The sequence below is a fragment of the Prionailurus bengalensis genome, chromosome B4 (genome assembly GCF_016509475.1).
Source record: "Prionailurus bengalensis isolate Pbe53 chromosome B4, Fcat_Pben_1.1_paternal_pri, whole genome shotgun sequence".
In the NCBI taxonomy this organism is placed as follows: Eukaryota; Metazoa; Chordata; class Mammalia; order Carnivora; family Felidae; genus Prionailurus; species Prionailurus bengalensis.
The window spans coordinates 77,336,951-77,360,480 of record NC_057358.1 but is presented as its reverse complement, the minus strand read 5'-3'; the positions used below and the strand labels follow the sequence as shown (position 1 = coordinate 77,360,480).

The following is a 23,530-nucleotide window of genomic DNA, read 5'->3' as shown; positions in this document are numbered from 1 at the left end:
ACATCTCTAAGCTTGCTGAATTCGGCAAGGTGTTGGCCTAAAGTGCTGCCACTGGCTCTGCTCACTATTTGCAATATATTCCATAGGAGACAGTCACAGGCAGACCACTCACTGTCTACCGGTGTACAACTTTCTGCTGATTCCTTGTTGTCTGTCTCATGCTAGTATAACCAGTTACTAGAAGTCTTTAATGTCTTATTCTAAAGCCTATCATCAACAGGTTAAAGAAGCTTTCCCAGACGGTATCAAAGGATCCTCCTGTTGGTCACAGTCTGGAGCCTGGTGACTGGTATTTTGGAAAGGTCATAAAAAAAAACCCAGAAACAAACACCCAGCTCTCAAGTCCTGTTAGAAAGTACCTTACCAAGTGCTCCTGACTACTGACACTGCCGCAAAACTAAAAGGTATTAAGCCCTGGGTAAACACCACACGGCTAAAGAAGGCTCCATCTGGTCTTGTACAGACGCTGGAGATCTCTAAATCAAACTGACAAGAGAGAGAAGTAGCTTACAACAAGGTAGACTGTTTCTATCCAAGACGATGGATCATACTTTTACTGCATTATCTGCTAGGATCCTTAGATCCTCTAGCCAAAGTGGTCCTTGATAACAGACAGACTGTCTTGATTCATCTGTTAGCTGAGAAGGAGTTGTCTGTGCTGTGGCCAACACCACCTACTGTTGTACCAGGATTAATTAACACTTTTGAAAAGTTAAAATTACAAAAGATCACAGAACAAGACATTTGGCTTTAAAAAGTTGACTCCTTCCACGAGGTTCTTTCTTTGACTTACTTGATTTTGACTGGCGTAGGCCTTGGAGACCAAGGCTCTAGAGTGCACTTCACATATTGAGATTTATTCTTATAGGAATCATAATAATCTGTGTGCGTTGTATTCTCTCAAAAGCTTTAAATGCATGTTCACAGCCACTAACCACCAAACAAATGATCTAAGACTGAAACACGAAGAGAATATGAACCTGAAGCTGTGACCTGTGAATATCACAGACATTAAGCACGTGTACATACACATCTGAGATCACACAAAAGGAACAACAAAAACTGCGAGAACTTTTGAATGGTAACTGAGAGTGGCACTAATGCCTTAAAATTTGATCACATCTCTAAGCTGAACGTCTGATTAAAAGGAAGGAACTGTTAAAGAGAAAACCACAGCCCTAAATGGCATCACTTAGGTTGAGTCCCCAAACTGGGGGGGTTAGTACTTAATCTAATTGCAGTTTCAACCTTCCCCCCAAAATGTAGTCTTAACTAGTCAGAAAGTTTCAGATCAGCACCAATGAGGTAATTTGTCACATGGGCTTTCTCCATCCCACCAAAGGAAGATGAGAATCTGCAATGATAAGACCTCCTGGCACTTAGGCCTAAGGGAAAGATAACCTTGCCTGGAAAAATTCTTTTACCAATAACTTTTTTGTCCCTCCTTCTTTCCTATATACAAATCTTCTATTTTGTACAACTTCTCAGAGGGGATGGTGCCCTTTAATAGTCAATTAGACCTTCAAATTTACTCACTTAAATTTTGTTTAACAGTATATATATGGTTTTTATGATTATTGGGGGAATATGATATTTATATTATTTCCTATAAATGCACAATACATTAACAAGTACTTTATCCAGGAACTTTTGTGCTGGTAGAGCCCCCCTGTTCGGAACTTAAACTCAAAAAAAAATTTTTTTTTTTTTAACATTTATTCATTTTTGAGAGAGTGCGAGTGAGGGAGGGGCAGAGAGAGAGGGAGACACAGAATCCGAAGCAGGCTCCAGGCTCTCACGAACTGGGAGATTATGACCTGAGCAGAAGTCGGATGCTTAACTGAGCCACCCAGGCACCCTGGAAATTAAACTTTCATTTGCATTCTTTTGGGGACTGCCTCCAATAATCTAAGGTCATCTAATCAATAACAATATAAGTAATCAATACAGGGATCTAATAAGCCATTCCTTATCTCACATATTTCTGTCTGCTATAATTCTTTGCATTTTGTTTTTAAACTACACAAATTAATCATTACTGTTCTAAAAATCAAAGGTTCTAAAAAGTAAAAAAATCAATGAATGTTTTAGTTTACCACTCTTTCTTATATTCACATTCCTTCCATTTGGACTCATTTTTCTTCTTCCTGAGGTGTAACCTTTAGTAAATTCTTAAATCAGTTTGAAATGAATTTTATTTCACCATTATTTTGGAGTGATTGTTCCATCGGGTATAAAATTCCAGAGCAATAGTTACTTTCTCTTGTTAAAGATTTTATAGTCCATTGTCTTCTAATATTACCTTCAAAAACCTATTAGCCTAATGGTCATTCTTTTCAAGGTAATTTACCTTTTTTCGTTAGAAGATTTTAAGATCTTACTGTCATCTTTGGTGTTTTCCAGTTATTTATTTAATAAGTTAATCTACAAGTTATTAATTTATTTAATAATTAATCTAGGGGCACCTGGGTGACTCACTTGGCTGAGCATCTGACTTCTGATTTCAGCTCAGGTCATGATCTCACAGTTTGTGGGTTAAAGGTCTGCGTTGGGCTCTGCGCTGACAGCATGAAGCCTGCTTGGGATTCTCTCTCTTCTCTTCCCTGCTTGCACTCTTTCCTTTCCTTTATCCTTTTCTGTCTCCCTTTCCTCCTACCTTCTAGTTTTGTTCAACAAGTAATTATTGAGCATCTACTCTTGTATGATTGCTTTACAGTGCAAAAACTTATTTAAGAGCACAGCCCATGGGCGCCTGGGTGGCTCAGTTAGGTGTGCGACTTCAGCCCACATCATGATCTTGCGGTTTGTGAGTTCAAGCCCTGCACTGGGCTCTATGTTGACGGTGCAGAGCCTGAAGCCGGCTTCAGATTCTGTGTCTCTCTCTCTCTCTCTTCCCCTCCCCTGCTCATGCTCTCTCTCAAAAATAATAAGCATTAAAAAATTTTTAAAAAACACCACAACCTAGGGGCGTCTGGGTGGCTCAGTCAGTTGAGCATCTGACTTCAGCTTAGGTCATGATCTTGCAGTTTGTGAGTTCGAGCCCCACGTCAGGCTCTGTGCTGACAGCTCAGAGCCTGAAGCCTGCTTCAGATTCTGTGTCTCCTTCTCTCTCTGCCCCTCTCCCACTTGTGCTCTGTTTCTGTCTCTCAAAAATAAATAAATGTAAAAAGAAAAATTAAAAAAAACCCAGCACAGTCTATGTATTATTATTTTTTTAGTTATCTCTACAGGCAACATGGGGCTTAAACTCACAACCCTAAGATCAAGAGTTGCATTTTCTTTTGACTGAGCTAACTAGGTACCCCTGGCCCATGTATTATTAATTGGAATCCCAACAGGATGAGATAAATACTGTAACAAGGGTCAGTAAAAAGAATGCCACAGAAGAAAGACATAACTTGGTCTTGGGAGTTGGAATAAAGGTAATCAGAAGACTTCTAGGAGAAAATAAGGCTTAAAGTATGTGCAGGAATTATGCAGAATGCAGAAAAATGTGTTTCAGCAAAGGGACAAGACGAAGGCCCAGAGTTAGGAAGCTAAGAAAGGGAACACAAAGCAGTTCAATTCCTAAAATCTATAGTCATGTTGCTTTTAAAGTTAACTATCTAAAAGTAAATATGGAAATCTAGTGCTTTGCCAGAAGGTAAGATTAAATTCCTCTTCAGCACAGCAATTTAGGCCCTTCATAGTCTGGCTCAAATCTCTCGCTCTTAACATTTCCCATCCTATACGGACACATGCTCCCTCTTTATATAGTTTGCTTTGCACAGCACCATTCCAACTTATTGGTTATAGAACACACACAGGATCCAAAATGCCGAGTACTCACCTGTAAGATGGGCGCCGTGCTAGGATCCCGTGGGCTTTCTGTGAAGAGCCTATACTGTCTGATGAATCCTGAGACTCCTCACTTTCTGATAAAGATGACACCTGAAAAACAGAACTGGTTTTATGGTGATAAACAATGCAGGTGGAAAACAATTTAATCTTACTTTTCAGAAAATACGATCTGTCTTCCTGCCAACCAAATTCATTTGTCATTAAATCTACGGTCTAAAATAAAGGAGCAAATGAAAAAACAAAATTTATTTCAAGAGCCCAAACTAATTAAAGGAATGTACAATACAGCATGCTCAGAACAAAGAAGAAAGTCTATCCCTAAATAAAGCAAATACTATTTAACTAGAGTTATAAAGGCCAGTCTCTGATTTCCACCCTATTTCTATACTGATAAAAAACTGATGCTCAGTTTTTTAAATCATTAATCTGATTTGGACTCCAGACATGCTCATTTTGAAGTGCTACTAGATATCCAACTATTATCAAATTATTAGATAATAACATTGCAGAGACTGCTAAATATACAAGCGTTTAGGTCAGGCATGAGGTCTTGGGCTAGACATATAAACTTGGGAGTCACAGCTCTCTAGGTAGTCCATAAAGCCCTAAGACTGGATGGGCTCAATACACAGAGAAGATGACCAAGAAGAAAACCCAGGAACACTCTAACATTAACAGGTTGGGAAGAAGGGGACGAACCAGCAAATAAGACCAAGAATAAGCCACCACCAAGGCAGGAAAAATACCAGGTAAGTGACGTGTCCTAGACAGCTAGCAAAAGCAGTGTATCAAAGAGAATGATCAACCATGTTAAGTACTGCTAACAGATGAAATAAAACAAGGACTGAGAACAGACCATTATGTATAGCAAGATGGAGTTCACTGGCAAAGGCAGGTATAAGCACATGCAACTTAGAAAACTGTACTAATTAGGCTTCATCTCACTTCACAAATACCTGTAAAGCACTGAGTGCATAGCATATAGCAAGGACATATTAAATGGTAACTGTTAATAATAAGTCCTATAAAATTATGTCAACACGATAATAACCACATGCAAGTTTTAAACTATAACAGTATCTTTTTTTTTTATGTCATTCATTTTTGAGATACAGAGACAGGGCGTGGGGGGGGGGGGGGGGGGAGGGAGACACAGAATCCGAAGCAGGCTCCAGGCTCTGAGCTGTCAGCACAGAGCCCGACGCAAGGCTAGAACCTACGCACGGTGAACCATAACCTGAGCCAAAGTCGGATTAACCAACTGAACCACCCAGGTGCCCCTACAGTATAATTAAGAAAATAAGTTATTTTCGATTTTTAGAATGTATTAAATTTCCCAATATTTGTCCAAAGTTGCACTATGGATAGATTTTTTACTTCATCTTTATTTTAATGTTTATTATTTACTTTTGAGAATCAGAGCCTGAGTGGGGGAGGGTTAGAGAGACAAGGAAATACTTCATCTTTATTTTAAAAAATAAAATAACCCAATCAGGTTTCTAGAAAGGACCTAACATATCAGTGCTGTACATTACTATCTACAGAAAGCCTTCCCCAATCAGATGTAGATCTTAAATTTCTATAAATCTGTTTTACATTCTATAATCTCCCTGAAAAACAAGTTCTAATGTACAGCTATTTATATTTTATATTAAAATCTGTATCTTTTGGCAGAAAAGAATGATCACAACCCAAAGTAATTAAGAGATATGTCCCTTCCATATTTCCTCAAGCATCATGGATTTCCATTTCTAACCTAAACCCTTAACTATTTTCACTGTCCCTAAATTTACTCCAAAGTGTCCCACTGAACTCAAGAAATAATTTCTGGAACTAAGAGTTTACTTATATAATTAAGATCAAGTATTTCTATTTAATGACTAGCAACTAAGAGTAAAAACTCACAAATCCATGCAGTTGTCACCTTTCAAATAGAAAAATCACATAAACATGCAGCTCTAGAGCTGACAGCACCACCAGATACTAAATAGTCAGGAGGAAGAAATGAGGGATGACCAGAGGCATTTGGAGACTCACAAGAGCCCGAAGATAAAATGGGGAGAAAGAGTAGAAGGAAAAAGAACCCAGGATCACCTTTTCCTTCCTGCTCCTGTCAGCTGGTAATATGAAGGTACACAGATATAAATAAGAACTTGCCTCTACTCTGAGAACGCTCTTATTTGACTTCCACAAAGCATAAAGTAGGTACTTTTTTTTTTTTTTTAACTTTGTTGACACTAACACCATCACCCTTGCTTCAGAATTCTCTTTCTCATGAAAGATACCACTGGGACAAAAAGATTCTGTCTCTTAAAGTCCTTCATTTCCAAGCAATAAATTCCCCCCAAATTGCTTTCCTTTTTCACTGGGTAGTCCATACATGAAATTAGAAATTCACAAACTTTTCTATTTGCCTCATTTGTTCTATAGCCTAATTTTTTTTTTAATTTTTTTTCAACGTTTTTATTTATTTTTGGGACAGAGAGAGACAGAGCATGAATGGGGGAGGGGCAGAGAGAGAGGGAGACACAGAATCTGAAACAGGCTCCAGGCTCCGAGCCATCAGCCCAGAGCCTGACGCGGGGCTCGAACTCACGGACCGCGAGATCGTGACCTGGCTGAAGTCGGACGCTTAACTGACTGCGCCACCCAGGCGCCCCTATAGCCTAATTTCTAAGACAACTTTACTATCTTGGTTTATAATATTGTAACTATAGCAACTTCAATTGTGTCCAAAGACTTAGTGTATAAAAGTCCCTTCTCTCAACCACTAAGTCTTTGAATTTCTGTACCGTTTGCACGTGTGGTGGGTGAATTACAGAAGACTGAGCTGTCTGGATGACCCCCTGAACCTGTACTTGCTCTCCAGGAAGAGGTATAATTGTCACTGGTGCAGATCCTCTTAATGCCATCTAAGAACAAATAAAAATTCAATTAACATATTATACCTATGCATATAAGATAACTGAGTTCTTAACACTGGAAAACATAGTTCAGAGCTTATTATATTTAACCACATCTAGTAACATTAAGTATCTTCTATGGGTCAGAGACTGTACTAGGGGGTTGACGTTACAAACTATAACAAACACAATAAGAACTGTAATAGAAGAGGAAAAGCAGAAAATACCGTTGGAACAAAGAAACGGTGCTACTTCATCTGGGTCTTGAAGGATAAACAATTCACTGAAGTTGTATATGGGGGGTGGGGGGGGGTTGGGAGGTATCTGGGGCAGAGAACTGATTGTGCAAAAAATGTGGAGGCTGCTTAGAACATGTTATTCTGGGGCGACTGGGTGACTCCACTGGTTAAGCATCCAACTTCGGCTCAGGTCACTATCCCATGGTTTGTGAGTTCAAGCCCTGGGTCGGGCTCTGTGCTGACAGTTCAGAGCCTGGAACCTACTTCAGATTCTGTGTCTCCCTCTTTCTCTGCCCCTTGCTCCCTTGCTTGTGATCTGTCTCTCAAAAATAAATAAACATTAAAAAAAAAATTTTAGATGGGTGCCAGGCTGGCTCAGTCAGTTAAGCATCCAACTTTGGCTCTGGGTGGCTCAGTCGGTTAAGCATCTAACTTCAGCTCAGGTCATGATCTCATAGTCCAGGAGCTCGAGCCCTGCACTGGGCTTTGTGCTGAGAGCTCAGAGCCTAGATTCTGCTTCAGATTCTGTGTCTCCCTCTCTTCTCTCTGTCCCTCCCCCGCTTGTGCTTTGTGTCTGTGTGTGTGTGTATCTCTCTCTCTAAGTAATAAAGAAACATTTTAAAAAATCGTAACGTTATTCTGAAAAGATCAGGCTGAAAACCAATCCAGAGATCAAGAGTCAAAAAGTCAGAGAAATATCAACTTTGTGTGATGTTTTTAAAGAAAAAAAAAATCAAATATTTAAAAATAAATAATTCAATTATGAGATTATAATTTATTTCTATGGAAATCCGATGGGATGTCATGGAAATACCACAATAAAATGCTAAGCCAAGAAAGGCCCACCCATCAACCTTCAAGGCTCAGGTTCTCTCTCTTCCAAGAAGCTTTCTAATATTTTCAGTTAACAATGATCTCTCACCTTCCTGTGGACTACTCTGGTCCATACCATCCATGTTAGAGTTAAATAACAAAATCCAAGGCTGCTTCTCAGGTCTTATAAATCAACTTCCTGACTGCTCCCTTCTTTTTTTGTTTGCATAAAGCCCCAAAACAATGCCTTATTCCCTTTCATTGAAGGTTCTTTTCCCCTTCCCAAGATGGGATTAAATTCCAGCCTCATCATCCCCCAAAATGCGCAGGTCATGAAATTTTGTATATAAAATTTTATCCGGGTACTGAGAACTGCAAACTGCCACACAAACGATTTCCATCAACCTCTCTCATCACACACTAAAAGACATAAACCAAATTCTAGAACTGCTTTTATCAGCTTACGGCCATGTCCCTAGGATGACTCCAGCCCCCTTAAAATGCCTGCCCGAGAAAGCTCAATGCTGCCAAAAAATGTACTGTTTGTTCCAGTTAAAACCTAAGGCCCCTGACCGCACTTTGCTTACAGTGCTTACTTTAGGAAACTTAGAGTTGTAAATCCTTTCTCTGATTCTTGAGATATAAATCTTCCATAACCCAGAAATGTCTCCTCTCAAGACCTGGGAGCCATCCCTTTGAAATGTAATCATCAGCAAGATTAGAGCCCTTGTCTCCCAGTCTCTGGGAGAGTAGGAGGGTAACTTTGATAAGCATCAATTAGCAAACACAGACGTCCTAATCACAGCGACCAACCTCCCATCCTAACATCTTCGGTACTTGTCCTTTAGCACACCCTGGCATTTAAAAAGTACCTTTTGTTTCAGCAGATTTGAGCTCAATTTTTGCGGCACTCTCTCTTCTCTACTGCCTTCATCTGAATGAAGCATGTCTTGCTACCTTTAACATACGTCTGGCTCTTTCTCTTTGACAGCACCCCATTAGGGGGACACAAATATTAAAGAGTTAAAATAGGATTCACAAATCTTAAGAGTCCAGCTCTAGAGTTACCATTACACTCAGAGAAAATAAATGAAGGTTGTCTTATGTTTCAGATGCCAACTGAAGCCAACCATTCAACTAATGGGGAAAGCTTGTGGTGCAATTAATTTACATTTCTACAAGATAAAAGCAATCATTCATTCAGGGTTTCTGGCAATCCTTGTGATTTTGTGCAGATTGTGGGTCTGGCAGGTGGAAAAAAGGCACCAGATTTTGTTTCAGGTATTAGTAATCCCTCACCCTTGTTATCACAGTTCTAACCTCACAAAATACTCATTATTCAGGGTCCCAAAGGCCAGTGTTTTCCTACTCCCACTCTCAAACTTCATAATCTAAATCCTGAGATCACTCTGAAAAGAGAAAAAGAAGGAGCTGGTCCCCCAATTTGAACATGAGGTTGAAACACAGATGGGGCGCCTGGATGGCTCAGTCAGTAAGTGTCTGACTCCGGCTCAGGTCACGACTTTGTGGTCTGTGAGTTCAAGCCCCGCATCAGGCTCTGTGCTGACAGCTTAAAGCCTGGAGCCTGTTTCAGATTCTGTGTCTCCCTCTCTCTGACCCTCCCCCCCTTCATGCTCTGTCTCTCTCTGTCTCAAGAATAAATAAACGTTAAAGTCTTTTAACTCTGAAAGGCACACAGGCTTTAGAGACAGATAGCCTTGGGCTGATTTTCAGCTAAAGGCACTCACTAACTCTGCAAATTACTTTACCTTTCAGGACCTTAGCTTCCTCCTTTGAAAATGGAACTAATATCTTTTACACAGTTATAATGAAGATTAAATGAGTAATAAGGTAAAAACAAAGGGCGGAGGGAAACAGTGAAGAGAAAGAGCCTACATATATTGTCTCTTATTTGGATCCTGGCTCAATAAACTGTTGACAAATATATATGTGCGGATTGTGAGAAAGATGGCAGAGTGGAAGGCTCCTGAGCTCATGTCACTCCACAGACACATGAAGATAACAGCTCCATCTGCGCAACTAACTGAACACGGCCTAAAGACTGGCAGAATAGACCTTCCGCAGTTAAATCAGAGAGAGGAGGCCACCTTGAAAAGGGTAAGAGGAGCAGAGAGGGGGTTGAGAACCAACCCCACTGGGGAGACTAATCACAAATGGGAGAGACCCCACAAGCACTGAGAAGCAAGAGGATCACACCCCAGACCAGGTACCCCACGTGCTGGGGACCACGATGGGAAGAGAAGCCTCTCTAACAACTGGCTTTGAAAACCAGTGGGGCTTAACTTTGGGAGCTTTAAAAATCAGTGTGACTTAACTTGAGGTACTTTAAAAATCTGGGCTTAACTCTGGGAGAGCTGGAGGGAGATAGGAAACTGTAAAGAGCCAGCATAATAAATAACCCTGCCTGAGACACAGCATAGAAGCAGCCGTTTGAAAAATGCCTGGGGTACACGTGAAGGAGATAGACTTACTTACTAAAGGGGCAAGGCTCTTCCAGAGATTTCTCCAAGAACAAAAGTGAAGGCGAATGACGTGAGCTGGACACTTGCAGGAACCAGTGCTAACTTTACCAGCACCATGTGCCCCACCCCGGTGTTCTCCAGCAAATAGGCCCCATCCACCCACATGCCTCAGGGGGCGTCCCTCAGAAGTAGCTCCCGCCCCACCACACCTGGCAAGCAGCCCCAGCAGAGACTGATGCTACTCCAAAGTGACTCCTGCAGGAGAGAGGGGAAGACGGCTACACATGCAAGTGTGCACGCCGTTTGGGCTGCAAGCCTTTTAGCTGGCCACAGAGGGAGAAAAATCCTGCCCATCAGTGTGCCCCCAACTGTGACAGACTGATGGGAGACATCTACCCTGAATGTTGACCCACCCACCAACCAAAACCCCTCAAGTGGCTGAGCACAGAGAAAGCCCTTTGGTGGGCCCGCAGCTGTGGCAGAGAGACTAACCGCAGCCAGCTAGCAGGACTGCTGGCCATGTGCACCTCCTGCCTGTGGAGGCATCAGACCCCTCAACGCTGCAGGGACCAAACCCTGCCCCGTGAGCCCACAACAGGAAAGATGGGTCACTGCAATCAACTGGGTTGAAGGCAAACAGGACTCAGCCACAACAAAAGGGTGCACACGGCCCACATACATAGGAGACACCGTTGGAGCACCTGGCTCTACAGACAAGGGAACATTTTACTACAGGGCACCACAGGATCTCTTCTACACAAGGCCACTACTTTTAAGACCAGGAGACAGAGCAGACCTCTCTAATACATACAAATAATAAACACTGAGAGTTAGACAAATGAGGAGACAAAGGATTATGTCCCAAAGGACAAAATCAGAGCAAAAGAGCTAAAAGAAACAGGAATAAACAACATGCCTGATAAAGAATTTGAAGTAATAATCATAAAGACACTCACTGGACTTCACAAAAGAGTTATTTTATTTTATCAGAATAAAGAGAAAGGAATCCCAGCCTAACACTAAAGAAAGCCATCTAACCACAAGGGAAGAGATCAAGAGAAGAAAGTAAAAGAGAAGGACTACAAAAACAACTGGAAAACAAGTAACAAAATACCAATAAATACATACCCATCAATAATTACTTTAATGTAAATGAACTTAATGCCCCAAACCAAAGACACAGTGTGACTGAATAGATTTTAAAAAAGACCCACCTGGGGCACCTGGGTGGCTCAGTCGGTTAAGTATCCAGTTAAGCATCGACTTTGGCTCAGGTCATGATTTCACAGTTCGTGAGTTCAAGCCCCATGTTGGGCTCTGTGCTGACAGCTTGGAGCCTAGAGCCTGCTTTGGAATCTGTGTCTCCCTCTCTCTGCCCATCCCCCACTCACGCTCTGTCTCTCAAAAATAAACATTAAAAAAAATTCAAAATAGGAAGAAAAAAAAAGACCCACCTATTTGGTGCCTACAAGACACTCATTTCAGACCAAAAGACACATGTAGACTGAAAGTGAAGGGCTAGAAAAACATGTACCATGCAAAAGGAAGTGAAAAGAAAAAGGCCAGGATAGCAATACTTATATCACACAAAATAGACTTTAGAACAAAGACTGTAGCAAAAGACAAAGGACACTACATAATGATAAAGGGGAAAAAAACCAACAAGAGGATATAACAACTGTAAGTATTTATACACTCAACATAAAAGCAACTAAATACATAAAGCAATTAACAGACATAAACAGAGAAAAAGGACAGTAATATAATTAGTAAGGGACTTCAACACGCCACTTAAATCAATGGATAGATCATCCAGACAGAACAGAAAATCAACAGGGACACTGGCTTTGAATGACATAATAGACCAGATGGACCCAACAGATATATACACAACATTCCGTCCAAAACAAGCAGAATACACATTTTTTTTTAGTGCACATGCAACATTCTCCAGGACACATCACATTTTAGGACAAAATGAAACTCAATAAATTCGAGAAGACTGAAATCATATCAAGCATCTTTTCAAACACAACTGTATGAAGAAAAAACACAAAATGAACACAAATTATGTGAAGGCTAAATAACATGCTACCAAACAATAGGTCGACCAAGAAATCAAAGAAGAAAAAAAAAATACAGAGACAAATGAAAATGAAAACACAACAGTCCAAATTCTCTGAGATGCAGCAAAAGTAGTTCTAAGAGGGAAGTACATAGCAAAACAGGCCTACCTCAAGAAAAACAAAAAATCTCAAATAAACAACCTAAACTTACACCAGAAAACTAGAAAAAGAACAGAGCCCAAAGCTAGAAGAAGGAAGGAAATACAAAGATTATATCAGCAATAAATGAAATAGAAACTTGAAAAAAAAAATAGAAAAGATCAATGAAACCAGGAACTGATTCTTTGAAAAGATAAAACAAAATTGATAAACCTTTAGCCAGATTCATCAGGAGAAAAAAAATGCAGGACTCAAAATCAGAGATGAAGAGAAATAACGGACACCACAGAGATTATAAGAGAATTATTAGAAGAGATTATAAGGATTATAAGAGAATATTATGAAAATGTATGTGCCAACAAATCAGACAACCTAGAAAGTGGATAAATTCCTAGAAACATATAATCTTCCAAAATAAAGAGTAACAAATAGAAAATTTGAACAGACTGATTACTAATGATACTGAGTCAGTAATAAAAAAAAACTCCCAACAAACAAACGTCAAGGACCAACTGGCTTCACTGGTGAATTCTACCCAACATTTAAAGAGTTAACAACTATTCTCCTCAAACTATTCCAAAAAAATAGAAGAGGAAAAGAAGCTTCCAAATTCACTCTATGAGGCCAGCATTATCCTGATACCAAAACCAGACAAACTCTACAAAAAAAGAAAACTACAAGCCAATAGCTCTGATGAACATAGATGCAAACGCCCTCAACAAAACAACATTGGCAAACTGAATTCAAGGATACATTAAAAGCAATCATTTACCAAAATCAAGCAGGATTTATTCCAGGGATGCAAGGGTGTTCACGATTTGCAAATCAATCAGCATGGTACATCACATAATAAGAGAAAGGATAAAAGCCGTATTATCATCTCAACAGATGCCAAAGAGTATTTGACAAAATACAATAACCATTCATGCTAAAAACTCTTGACAAAGATTTAGAGAGAACATACCTCAACATAATAAAGGCCATGTATGACAAACCTACAGCTAACATCATATTCAATACTGAAAAATAGAGCTTTTCCTCTAAAGCCTGGGAACAAGACAAAGATGTCCACTCTCACAACTTTTATTCAATATAGTACTGGGAGTCCTACCCACAGCAATCAGACAAGAAAAATTAATAAAAGGCATTCAAATTGATAAAGAAGAAGTAAAAACAGCACTATTTGCAGATGACATGATACTACATATAGAAAACCCTAAAGACTCCACCAAAAAACTATTAGAACTGATAAAATTCAGTAAAGCTGTAGGATGGAAAACTAATATACAGAAATCTGCTGCATTTCTATACAATAATGATGAAATAGCAGGAAAAGAAAACAATTCCATTTACAATTCTATCAAAAATAATAAATATTGGGGCACCTGGCTGGTTCAGTCAGTATAGCATGTGACACTTGATCTTAGGGTTGTCGGTGTGAGCCCCATGATGAATGTAGAGATTACTTGAAAACAAAAAAAAAATCTTTACAGCAACAACAATGGGGCTCCTAGGGTGGCTAAGTCAGTTGAGCGTCTGACTCTTGATTTCAGCTCAGGTCATGATACCAGGGTCATGGGATCGAGCTCCACATCAGGCTCCTTGCTGAGTGTGGAGCCTGCTTGAGATTCTTTCTCTCTCTCTCTCTGCTCCTCTCCCCTACTCTCTCTCTAAAATAAAAAACAACAACTTTGTACCCATTAAACAATAATTTCCTATACCCCTCCTCCTAACTCTTTGGCAAGCCCTTGGCAACCACCATTAAAACCACCACCACCACCACCTAGGGATAAACTTAACCAAGGAGGTGAAAAACTTGTACTCTGAAAACTATAAAACACTGATAAAAATAAATTGAAATGACACAAACAAATGGAAAAATATGACATGTTTATTGACTGGAAGAATATTGTTAAAATGTTCATACTACCCAAAGCAATTTATAAATTCAATGCAATCCCTATCAAAATACCCACAGCATTTTTCACAGAACTAGAATAAACAATCCTAAAATCTGTATGGAACCACAAAAGACTCCAAACACCCAAAGAGATCCTGAGAAAGAATAACAAAGCTGAAGGAACCCAGATTTCAAAATATATTACAAAGCTATCATAATCATATATCAACAGAACAAAGAGTCCAAAAATAAACCCACACTTATATGGTCAATTAACCTACTACAAAGGAAGACTATGTAACGGAGAAAAGATAGCCTCTTCAACAAATAGTGCTGAGAAAACTGTATAGCTACGTGCAACAAATTGAAACTGGACCACTTTCTTTTACCACACATAAAAATAAACTCACAATGAATTAAATACCTAAATGTGACCTGAAACTAACTATAAAACTCCGGCTATAACATTGGCTTTAGCAACATTTTTCTAGATATGTCTCCTCAGGTAAGGGAAACAAAAGCAAAAATAAACTATTGGAAACGTACCAAAATTAAAAACTTTTGCACAGCAAAGGAAATCATTAACACTAATTGATTAGTGGGTTGAAAAGGCAACCCACTGAAATGGAGAAGATATTTGAAAATGATCCCTGATAAGGGATTAATATCCAAAATAAATAAAGAAGTTCTACAATTCAAAACCAAAACCACAAATAACCGGAGTAAAAAAACTGTACATCTGAATAAACATTTTTTTTCAAAGATATACAGGTGTCCAACAGACACATTAAAAAATTATCAATATCACTAATAATCAGAGAAATGCAAATCAAAACCACAATGAGATATCATTTTATGCCTGTCAGATGTAGAATCAAGAAGACAAGAAATCACAAGTGTTGGTGAGGATGTGAAGAAAAACGAACGTATGCACTGCTGGCGGGAACATAAATTGGTACAGGAACTATGGGAAACAGTATGGAAGTTCCTTAAAAAATGAAAAGTAAAATACTGTATGATCCAGTAATTCCACTACTGGGTATTTACCCAAAGAAAACAAAGACACTAATTCAAAAAGATAGATGTACCTCTATGTTTTTGCAGCATTATTTACAATAGTGAAGGTATGGAAGCAACCCAAGTGTCCACAGACAGATAAAATGGAAAGAGAAGATGTGATATATACACACAATGGAATGGTACTCAGCCATAAAAAAGAATGAGATCTTGACATGTGTGACAGCATGGATGGACCCAGAGGATATTATGCTAAGTGTAGTAAGTCAAACATAAAAAGACAGAGATTGTATGATTTCACCTTTATGTAGAATAGAAAAAACAGACTCTAAAATACAGAGAACTGATGGTTGCCAGAGGGGAGGTTGGAGGAGGATGGATTGAATTAGATAAAGGGGATTAAGAGGTAAAAACTTTCAGTTATAAAATAAATAAGTCAAGGGGATGTAAAGTAAGCATAGGTAATATAGTCATTAATATTGTAGTAACATTGTTTGGTGACAAATGGTGACTACACATCACGATAAGCAGTGAGTGATGTATAGTACTACTGAATCAGGAGCACCTGTGGGATCGAGCCTTGTGTCAGTCTCCTTGATGAGCATGCAGCCTGCTTGGGATTCTTGCTCTCTCTCCCTCTGCCCCTCTCCCTGTCTGGTGTACTCTTTTGTTTTCTCTAAAATAAAAATTAAAAAAAAAAAAAGAACTACTGAATCAATATGTTGTACATCTGAAACTAATATGACATTGTATGTTAATTTTACTTCAATTAAAAAAAATTTTTTGGGAGAAAGCAAGAGAGTGCACGAGTGGGTGAGAGGGGTGGGGGGGGGGGGAGGGGAGCAGAGAGAGAGAGAGAGAGAGAGAGAGACCAGAAAGAGAGAGGGGGGGGAGAATCCCAGATGCAGGGTTCAATCCTATGACCCTGGGATCATGACCTGAGCAGAAATCAAGAGTTGGGACACTCAACCAACTAAGCTACCTAGGCACCCTTAAATTTTTTTAAGTATGTGTGTGCACATACAATAAATAACAATCAGGTAATAAATAACAATCAGGAAAATCTTAAACACTGAATGGATATTTGGCAATATTAAGTAATAATTCCTTTAGGTGTGACGATAGTATTGTGGTTTTGGTTTTTTAAAAGGAGTCCTCATAATTCAGAGAAATGTATTGAACTACTGAAGGCTAAAATGATGGTATTTAGGATCTGTTTCAATATAATCCATTTGGTTGGTGGGGTAGGTAGGGGGAGGACAAGAAGCCCTGAGTTAATAAATGCTCAAAGTGGGTCATAAGAGCCATATAACGTCTTATTCTGGGGGCACCTGGGTAGTTCAGTAGGTTAAGTCTCCGACTCAGCTCAGGTCATGATCTCATAGTTCGTGAGTACAAGCCCCACACTGGGCTCGCTGTTGTCAGCACAGAGCCTGTGCTGACAGCTCAGAGCCTGGAGCCTGCTTCAGACTCTGACTCCCTTTCTCTATGCCCCTCCCCTGCTTGTGTTCTGTCTTTTAATATACATACATACATACATACATATATATATATACATAAATATCTTATTCTGAATATGTTTTAAATTGTCCATAGTAAGTTTTTTGAAAAGTACCCAGCACAATAGTGACCACAACAGTGGTTGGCCCTATTTAGCTGCAGAGCCCAGTGCTCTTTTCCAAGACACCCTGTGCCTCCTGATGCCAAGTAAAGAGTTTACAACCTCTCACTCTATGTTCTCAGTTTGCTTCCAACATATCAAGTATATTTGTTTTGCTTTTTAATTTCAAGGAAAAAGAAGAAACAAGACTGTTTTGACATTTGAAATTATGATTTGTTAATTACTACAGCATCAACGGTGGCATATCCTTAAGTCCAGGGTATCTGCTCAGTTCTTAATGGACTGGAGCCATTAATTCAAAATACAAATGAAAAATAAAATGAACCAGATAATTACATCTAAGTTTGTTATTTAATGTAAAGATAATTTAACCATAACTTTGTGGTTTTAAATTTTTTTCTGTAATTAAGTGTATGCTGTACTTGCTCCAAAATGTCACTCTTCCTAAGTCTCAAAAGATTCAAATGATCTTTGGAAAGTTAGGATTTACACATGGTAAACAGAAGTGACTGGATAAGAATTCACATTCAACTACATGCTTTCAGAATGCCAAATCCATGTGTCTCCTATACACCTACCTACTTAATAGTTTTCTTTAAAGTATCTCCTTTGTAGACTCAAATGCACTTAAAAAAAAAACAAAAACTTTTTTCACTATAAGTAAAAAGTAGTACCATTTGCCATAACTCTATGGGAAATATAAAAATAAATATAATCAAAACAATGTTGTTACTAAATAGCATTTTTTAATGTTTATTTTTGACAAAGAGTGCAAGCAGGGGAGGGGCAGAGAGAGGGGAACAGAGGATCTGAAGCAGGCTCTGTGCTGACAGCAGCAAGCCCAATGTGGGGCTTGAACTCACGAACCACATGATTGTGACCTGAGCTGAAGTTGGATGTTCAACCGACTGGCTCTTGGTTTCGGCTCAGGTCATGATCTCACAGTTTATGAGCTCAAGCCCCAGGTCAGGCTCTGTGCTGACAGCATGGAGCCTGCTTGGGATTCATTCATTCATTCATTCATTCATTCTCATTCTCTCTCTCCCTCTCTCTCTCTCTCTCTCTGCCCCTCCCCTGCTCGTGCTGTTTCTCTCAAAATAAACTTTAAAAAAATGTATATTGTATTTTTAATTTAAAAACCACACAAAACATGGGATCCCAATAGTTCTCCAGTGGAAAAAAATAAATAAAAATAAAAAACAAAATAAAATAAAATAAAAACCACACAAAACAATTCTTAAACACCTACTAAAAAACTCATCATGGTCTACAAAGCCCTGCACAGACTGTCTCCTTCCTCCCTCTCCTGCTTCATCTTAAACATGTTCTCCTAGTTCTGCCCACAGTGGAGCCTGACAGTTCCTTTTACTTCTGCTCCCTCCCAAGGCCTTGGCATAGACATTCCCTCACATGCCTAGAAAGGTCTTCCCTTCATTCCTGTAAGTTAACACCTACTCATCCTTCAGATTTCAACTCTAGCATCATTTCCTTAGAAAAGCTGTCCTATTCCCCACAAGGTCAAATCCCCTATCATATAGACTCTCATATTATCCTATGTCTTTATGCATGATCTTTTGCGCTTCTCAGTGTTAGTTTTATCTGGGTGAGTATCTGGTCCGTGTGTTGTCTCCTCCACCAGACAGCAAGTGCTCTGAAGATGAGGAACTTGCCTCTTTTTGCTCCACACTGTATTCTCAAGCTAGGGTCTTAACCCAACTGGCACATGTGATGCTGAACAAATTAAGTTTTGCAAATTAATGAAATATTTTCTGATTTTGGACACTATAACTTAGTGAAGTTATTACTATGCTTTCTTCTGGATGTATCTTTGACTTTTCTAACTCGAATTCTACATTTCCTCACTTCAGGGCATTTGACCAATATTTTTATTTCCAGCCAAGCAATGTAAGGGGTGGGAGACAGGAGATGATGCTAACCTTCCCATCTTCTTCATGTCAACATGGCCAGAGAGAAATGTTTTCTGTTCTAAGTTTGAATAGGTCATTCTCATTGCTGACAATCCATCTTGTTCCATCCAATGCCCTAACTTTCAAATAAGCAACCTGGTATCTTTGAATTCAACACATTAAAACAAAAATGTGGGTGCCTGGGTGACTCAGTTAAGCGTCTGACCCTTGATTTCAGCTCAGAACATGATCTCACAATTTTTGAGTTTGAGCTCCACATCAGGTTCTGCACATGTGTTCCCCTGCTCATGCGTTCTCTCTCTCAAAATAAATAAATTAAAAAAAAATAACATAATAAAAATGTTCATCTATGCACCACTTAAAGAGATGTGGAGTCCCACCAGTGGTGGAATGTATACTGTATTTTGAGAAACACTACACTAGAGAATAGGGGTGGGGGTTGTCAGGTAAGCAAACCCAGGCAACACTGTTTTGAATATCAGGACTAAGAGTTTAGATTAAATAGATAACAAGACCCAGTAAGTGTCACCTCTCTGCCAGGCACTGTGCTACACCTTCAAAATAAAAAAGACAATAGACAGTCACTGCCTTCAGAGCCAATCACAAAGAAACCAATTAAAAAGTTTTAAACATACTGTTTCAGTACACATATGCCTCAACATATGGCATTTATTTGTTCTCAGAAGCCTGGCTAAAAAGTATATTTCACACCAAAAAAAAAAAAAAAAAGTATGAGAATGGGGTTGGGTGGAAAGATATATGTGACAAAAGTAAAAGAATAAAATCATCTAGTTTTCTGTCATCTAGGAAAAAAATGCTGGGAAGACAGAAACAAGGAGAAAGCAGGACAAAAAGGATATATTCTTATATCCTTCTGGTTGAAGGATATAACCTAATTCTCTATGGGTCTCTTGTATTTCTGTATGTCTTCCAAGCATACATACAGTCTGTTCTGGACTCTTTTCAAGGATGTTTGTATGGTGAACATCTTTGAAAGATAAGTTAGTATCTGGACAAGAGAAAGACAAATCTGGACAGATCTGTTTGCTGTCCAGAATAATAAAAGTAATGTCTCCTCTAGGGCAAAGTTTGGACAGGCGTGCTAGCAGCTTTCTTTAAAAGTTTGGGGTTTCCTTTTTATTTGAGAGAGAGAGAGAGAGAGGGAGGGAGGGAGGGAGACAGGGAGAGAGGGGGAGGGAGGGAGGGAGGGAGGGAGGGAGAGAGAGAGAGAGAGAGAGAGAGAGAGAGAGAGAGAGAGAGAATATATCTTAAGCAGGCTCCACACACAGCACAGAGCCCAACACAGGGCTTGATCTCACGACCATGAGATCATGACCTGAACCGAAATCAAGAGCTGGCTGCTAAACTGACTGAGCCACCCAGGTGCTTCAAAAGTCTGGGATTTCTTACGCCTGAAGTCTCCCCTGAGCAATGATGCAAACTCTACAGTATTCCATGCAACTTGGAGGGCAAGGGGAACTGAGCAAACATGAGACTCATGCTATTTGCTATGCCACGAGTTATAAAAGCCCTTTTTTCTGAACCAGAATTCTCATGTCTTCTGCCAGCAACCATGAAACTGAGGCAACCTAGCTTATCAGCTTGCACACAGTGTAAAATGTCAGACCTTTCATATTTCTTGACATTTCTCTGTCCTCTGCTTCACTTATGTTCTGAAGACTCTAGATTCTAAATCACCAGGGCAAAGTTTTAGGACAAGAACAAATAAAGAATAAACAGAATTGCTTATTCAAGGCAGAGATGAACTGACTGCTCTCAAAGGAGAAGGGGACATGAAAGGCCAGGGTTTTTTCTATGTAAAGATAGGACACCCCCTATTAACCTGGGACTTCCAAAGGGCCACACCCTCAAGGTAAGGTAAAAGGAGGAAAGTTGCATGGATATGGGGAAGGGAAGGGCTGAAGATGTAACTAGCTCTCCAGCAGACTTATGGCCCATAATAACATTACTTAGGGGAAAAAAGAGCCTCGAGGCACCTGGATGGCTCAGCTGGTTGAGCATCTTGAACTGGACTCATGCCATGATTCCAGGGTTGTGGGATTGAGCCTCACATGCTGTGTGTGGAGACTGCTTAAGATTATCTCTCTCCCCCTCTGTTCTCTCCTACTCATACACTCTCTCTATATAAATTAAAATAAAATAAAGGGGGGAAAAAAGAGCTTCAAATGCTAAAAATGGTTCCCCAGGTACCTGGTAACAGTAAATTCTCTCTGAGAAATTGACTCTCATCCTTGGCCACAAATAATTCTCATAAACAATTTTTTCAAGTTCAACAGATACTAAAGAATAAAAAATAACTAATCATACAAAGTAGCATGAACAAAAAGCAAAAACAAGGGAGAACAGAATCGGACCCAAGTGATTTTGGATACTGACATAATCAGGCACATCTTATAAAATAATTATGCTAACTATGTTTAAAGAAGCAGACTGTTTCAAAATAAACTTGAAAATATCTTCAGAAAAGAGAAAACTACAGTATATTGGAAAATGAATCAGATATACCACATTAGAGTTAAAAGGAGAATTAATGAACTGAATGACAGAAAAGAAGAAATTATATGAACTGCAACAGAGACAGATACAAAACACATAAAAAGTTAAGAGACATGGAAGATAGAGTGAGAAGGACAAAGAGATGTTCAAAGGCACAAGGTGAAGAGACAACAGCTGAAAATGTTATATAACTAATGACAGACAGCAATCCATAGATTCAAGAAGCTTAGTAACTCCCATGTGGAATAAACAAAAAGAGTTCTATACATAAACACAGCACAGTGGAAGCTGCAGAACACCTGAAGATAAAGAGAAGACTATAAAAGCCACCAAAGGGGAAAAAAAAAAGACAGATTATATTTAAAATAGCAATCGGGGTGCTGGGGTGGCTCAGTCAGTTAAGCATCCGACTTTGGCTCAGGTCACGATCTTGCAGTTCTTGAGTTTGAGCCCCGTGTTGGGCTCTGTGCTGACAGCTCGGAGCCTGGAGCCTGCTTCAGATTCTGTGTCTCCCTCTCATATGCCCTCTCTCTCTCTCTCTCTCTCAAAAATAAACATTAAAAAAATTTTTTTAAGAATGATGAAATAGGTATTTTTAACAAAGAAGTCACCACACCAGCAGACTTATATCAAAAGAAATTCTAAAGCAGTAGTTCTCAATAAGGAATAATTCTGACCCCTACGAACATTTGGCAACATCTGGGGACTTTTTTGGGTTGTCAAAATGTGGAGTGCTGCTGACATCTAGTGGGCAGAGGCTAGAAATGCTGCTAACAATCACACAATGCACAGTCTCCCACAACAAAGAACTACCCAGCCCCAAACATCTATAGTGCTGAGGTTTTCTGAAGCATATACTTAAGATTAAAAAAAAAAAAAAAAAAGGAATTCTCAAATGAAATCTTAAGACATGTATGGTGGAATGAACAGCAAAGAAAGTGATAAGTATGTGGGAAAAAACATACTTTGCATGAAATAATTATGATGTTTTATGGAATTAAAAGACAAAAAAATAAAATTAACTCCTAATAATGGTAATAAGTTAGAAAGAGGATAAATGAAAATAAATGTTCTAAAGTTACTGGATCATCTAAGAAAGAGAAAAGGTATTAACTTTAAACTTTACTAAGTAGGTGTGCTGTAATTAGGATAATCACTAAAAAAATAAAATAAAAAAGTAACAAGTTTATGTACAGTCCAAATTGATACAAGAATGAGCAAACAAAATGAGAAGAAATGATTCAAAAGACAAGAAGGGGAAGAAAAAGAAACATGGAACATGTGGATCAAAAGCATAAGGTAAGATAGCAGGTCTAAACCTATATGTTATCAGTAATCGTGTTAAATGTACATGGACCAAAAGTTCTCTGTTAAAAGTCTAGAAGACTAACACCCAAAAAACAAATAATCCAGTGAAGAAATGGGCAGAAGACATGAACAGACACTTTTCCAAAGAAGACATCTAGATGTCTAAAAGACACATGAAAGGAGGTGCAACATCACTCACCATCAGAGAAATATAAAACAAAACCACAATGAGACCACCTCACACCAGTCAAAATGGCTAAAATTAAAAACTCAGGAAACAACAGATGTTGGTGAAGATGCAGAGAAAGGAGATCCCTTTTGCACTGCTGGTGGGAATGCAAACTGGTGCTGCCACTTTGGAAAACATTATGGAGGGCCCTCAAAAAATTAAAAAAAGAACTACCCTATGACCCAGCAATTGCACTACTAGGTATTTATCCAAAGGATACAAAAATGCTGATTCAAAGGGGCACATGCACCCCAATGTTTATAACAGTGCTATCGACAATAGCAAAGTATGGAAAGAGCCCAAATGTCCATCAATGGATGAATGGATAAAGAAGATGTGGTATATGTGTGTGTATATGTATATGTATATATATACACACACATATATATACATATACATGTATATACACACACACACACACACACACACACACACACACACACACACTGGAGTATTACTTGGCAATCAAAAAGAATGAAATCTTCCCATCTGCAACTACATGGATGG

General features: G+C 39.1%; 1 protein-coding gene across 6 annotated transcripts in view; it reads right to left on the bottom strand.

The window, feature by feature from the left end:
• The window catches only part of ATF1 (activating transcription factor 1), a 79,394-nt gene that overhangs the window by 26,425 nt on the left and 29,439 nt on the right, over positions 1-23,530 (bottom strand). For 3 of the 6 annotated variants that reach the window (XR_006294662.1, XM_043563901.1, XM_043563903.1), the window contains exons 3-4: positions 6,633-6,752; positions 3,830-3,930 (exon numbers count right to left, since the gene is read on the bottom strand). Coding sequence is in view for 4 of the 6 variants with exons in the window: in XM_043563901.1 (XP_043419836.1) it covers positions 3,830-3,930; positions 6,633-6,752 (221 nt within the window). In the remaining 2 variants the exon portion in view is untranslated. The remainder of the gene's footprint in view (positions 1-3,829; positions 3,931-6,632; positions 6,753-23,530) is intronic. The other 3 variants (XR_006294663.1, XM_043563902.1, XM_043563904.1) reach the window with 1 other exon arrangement.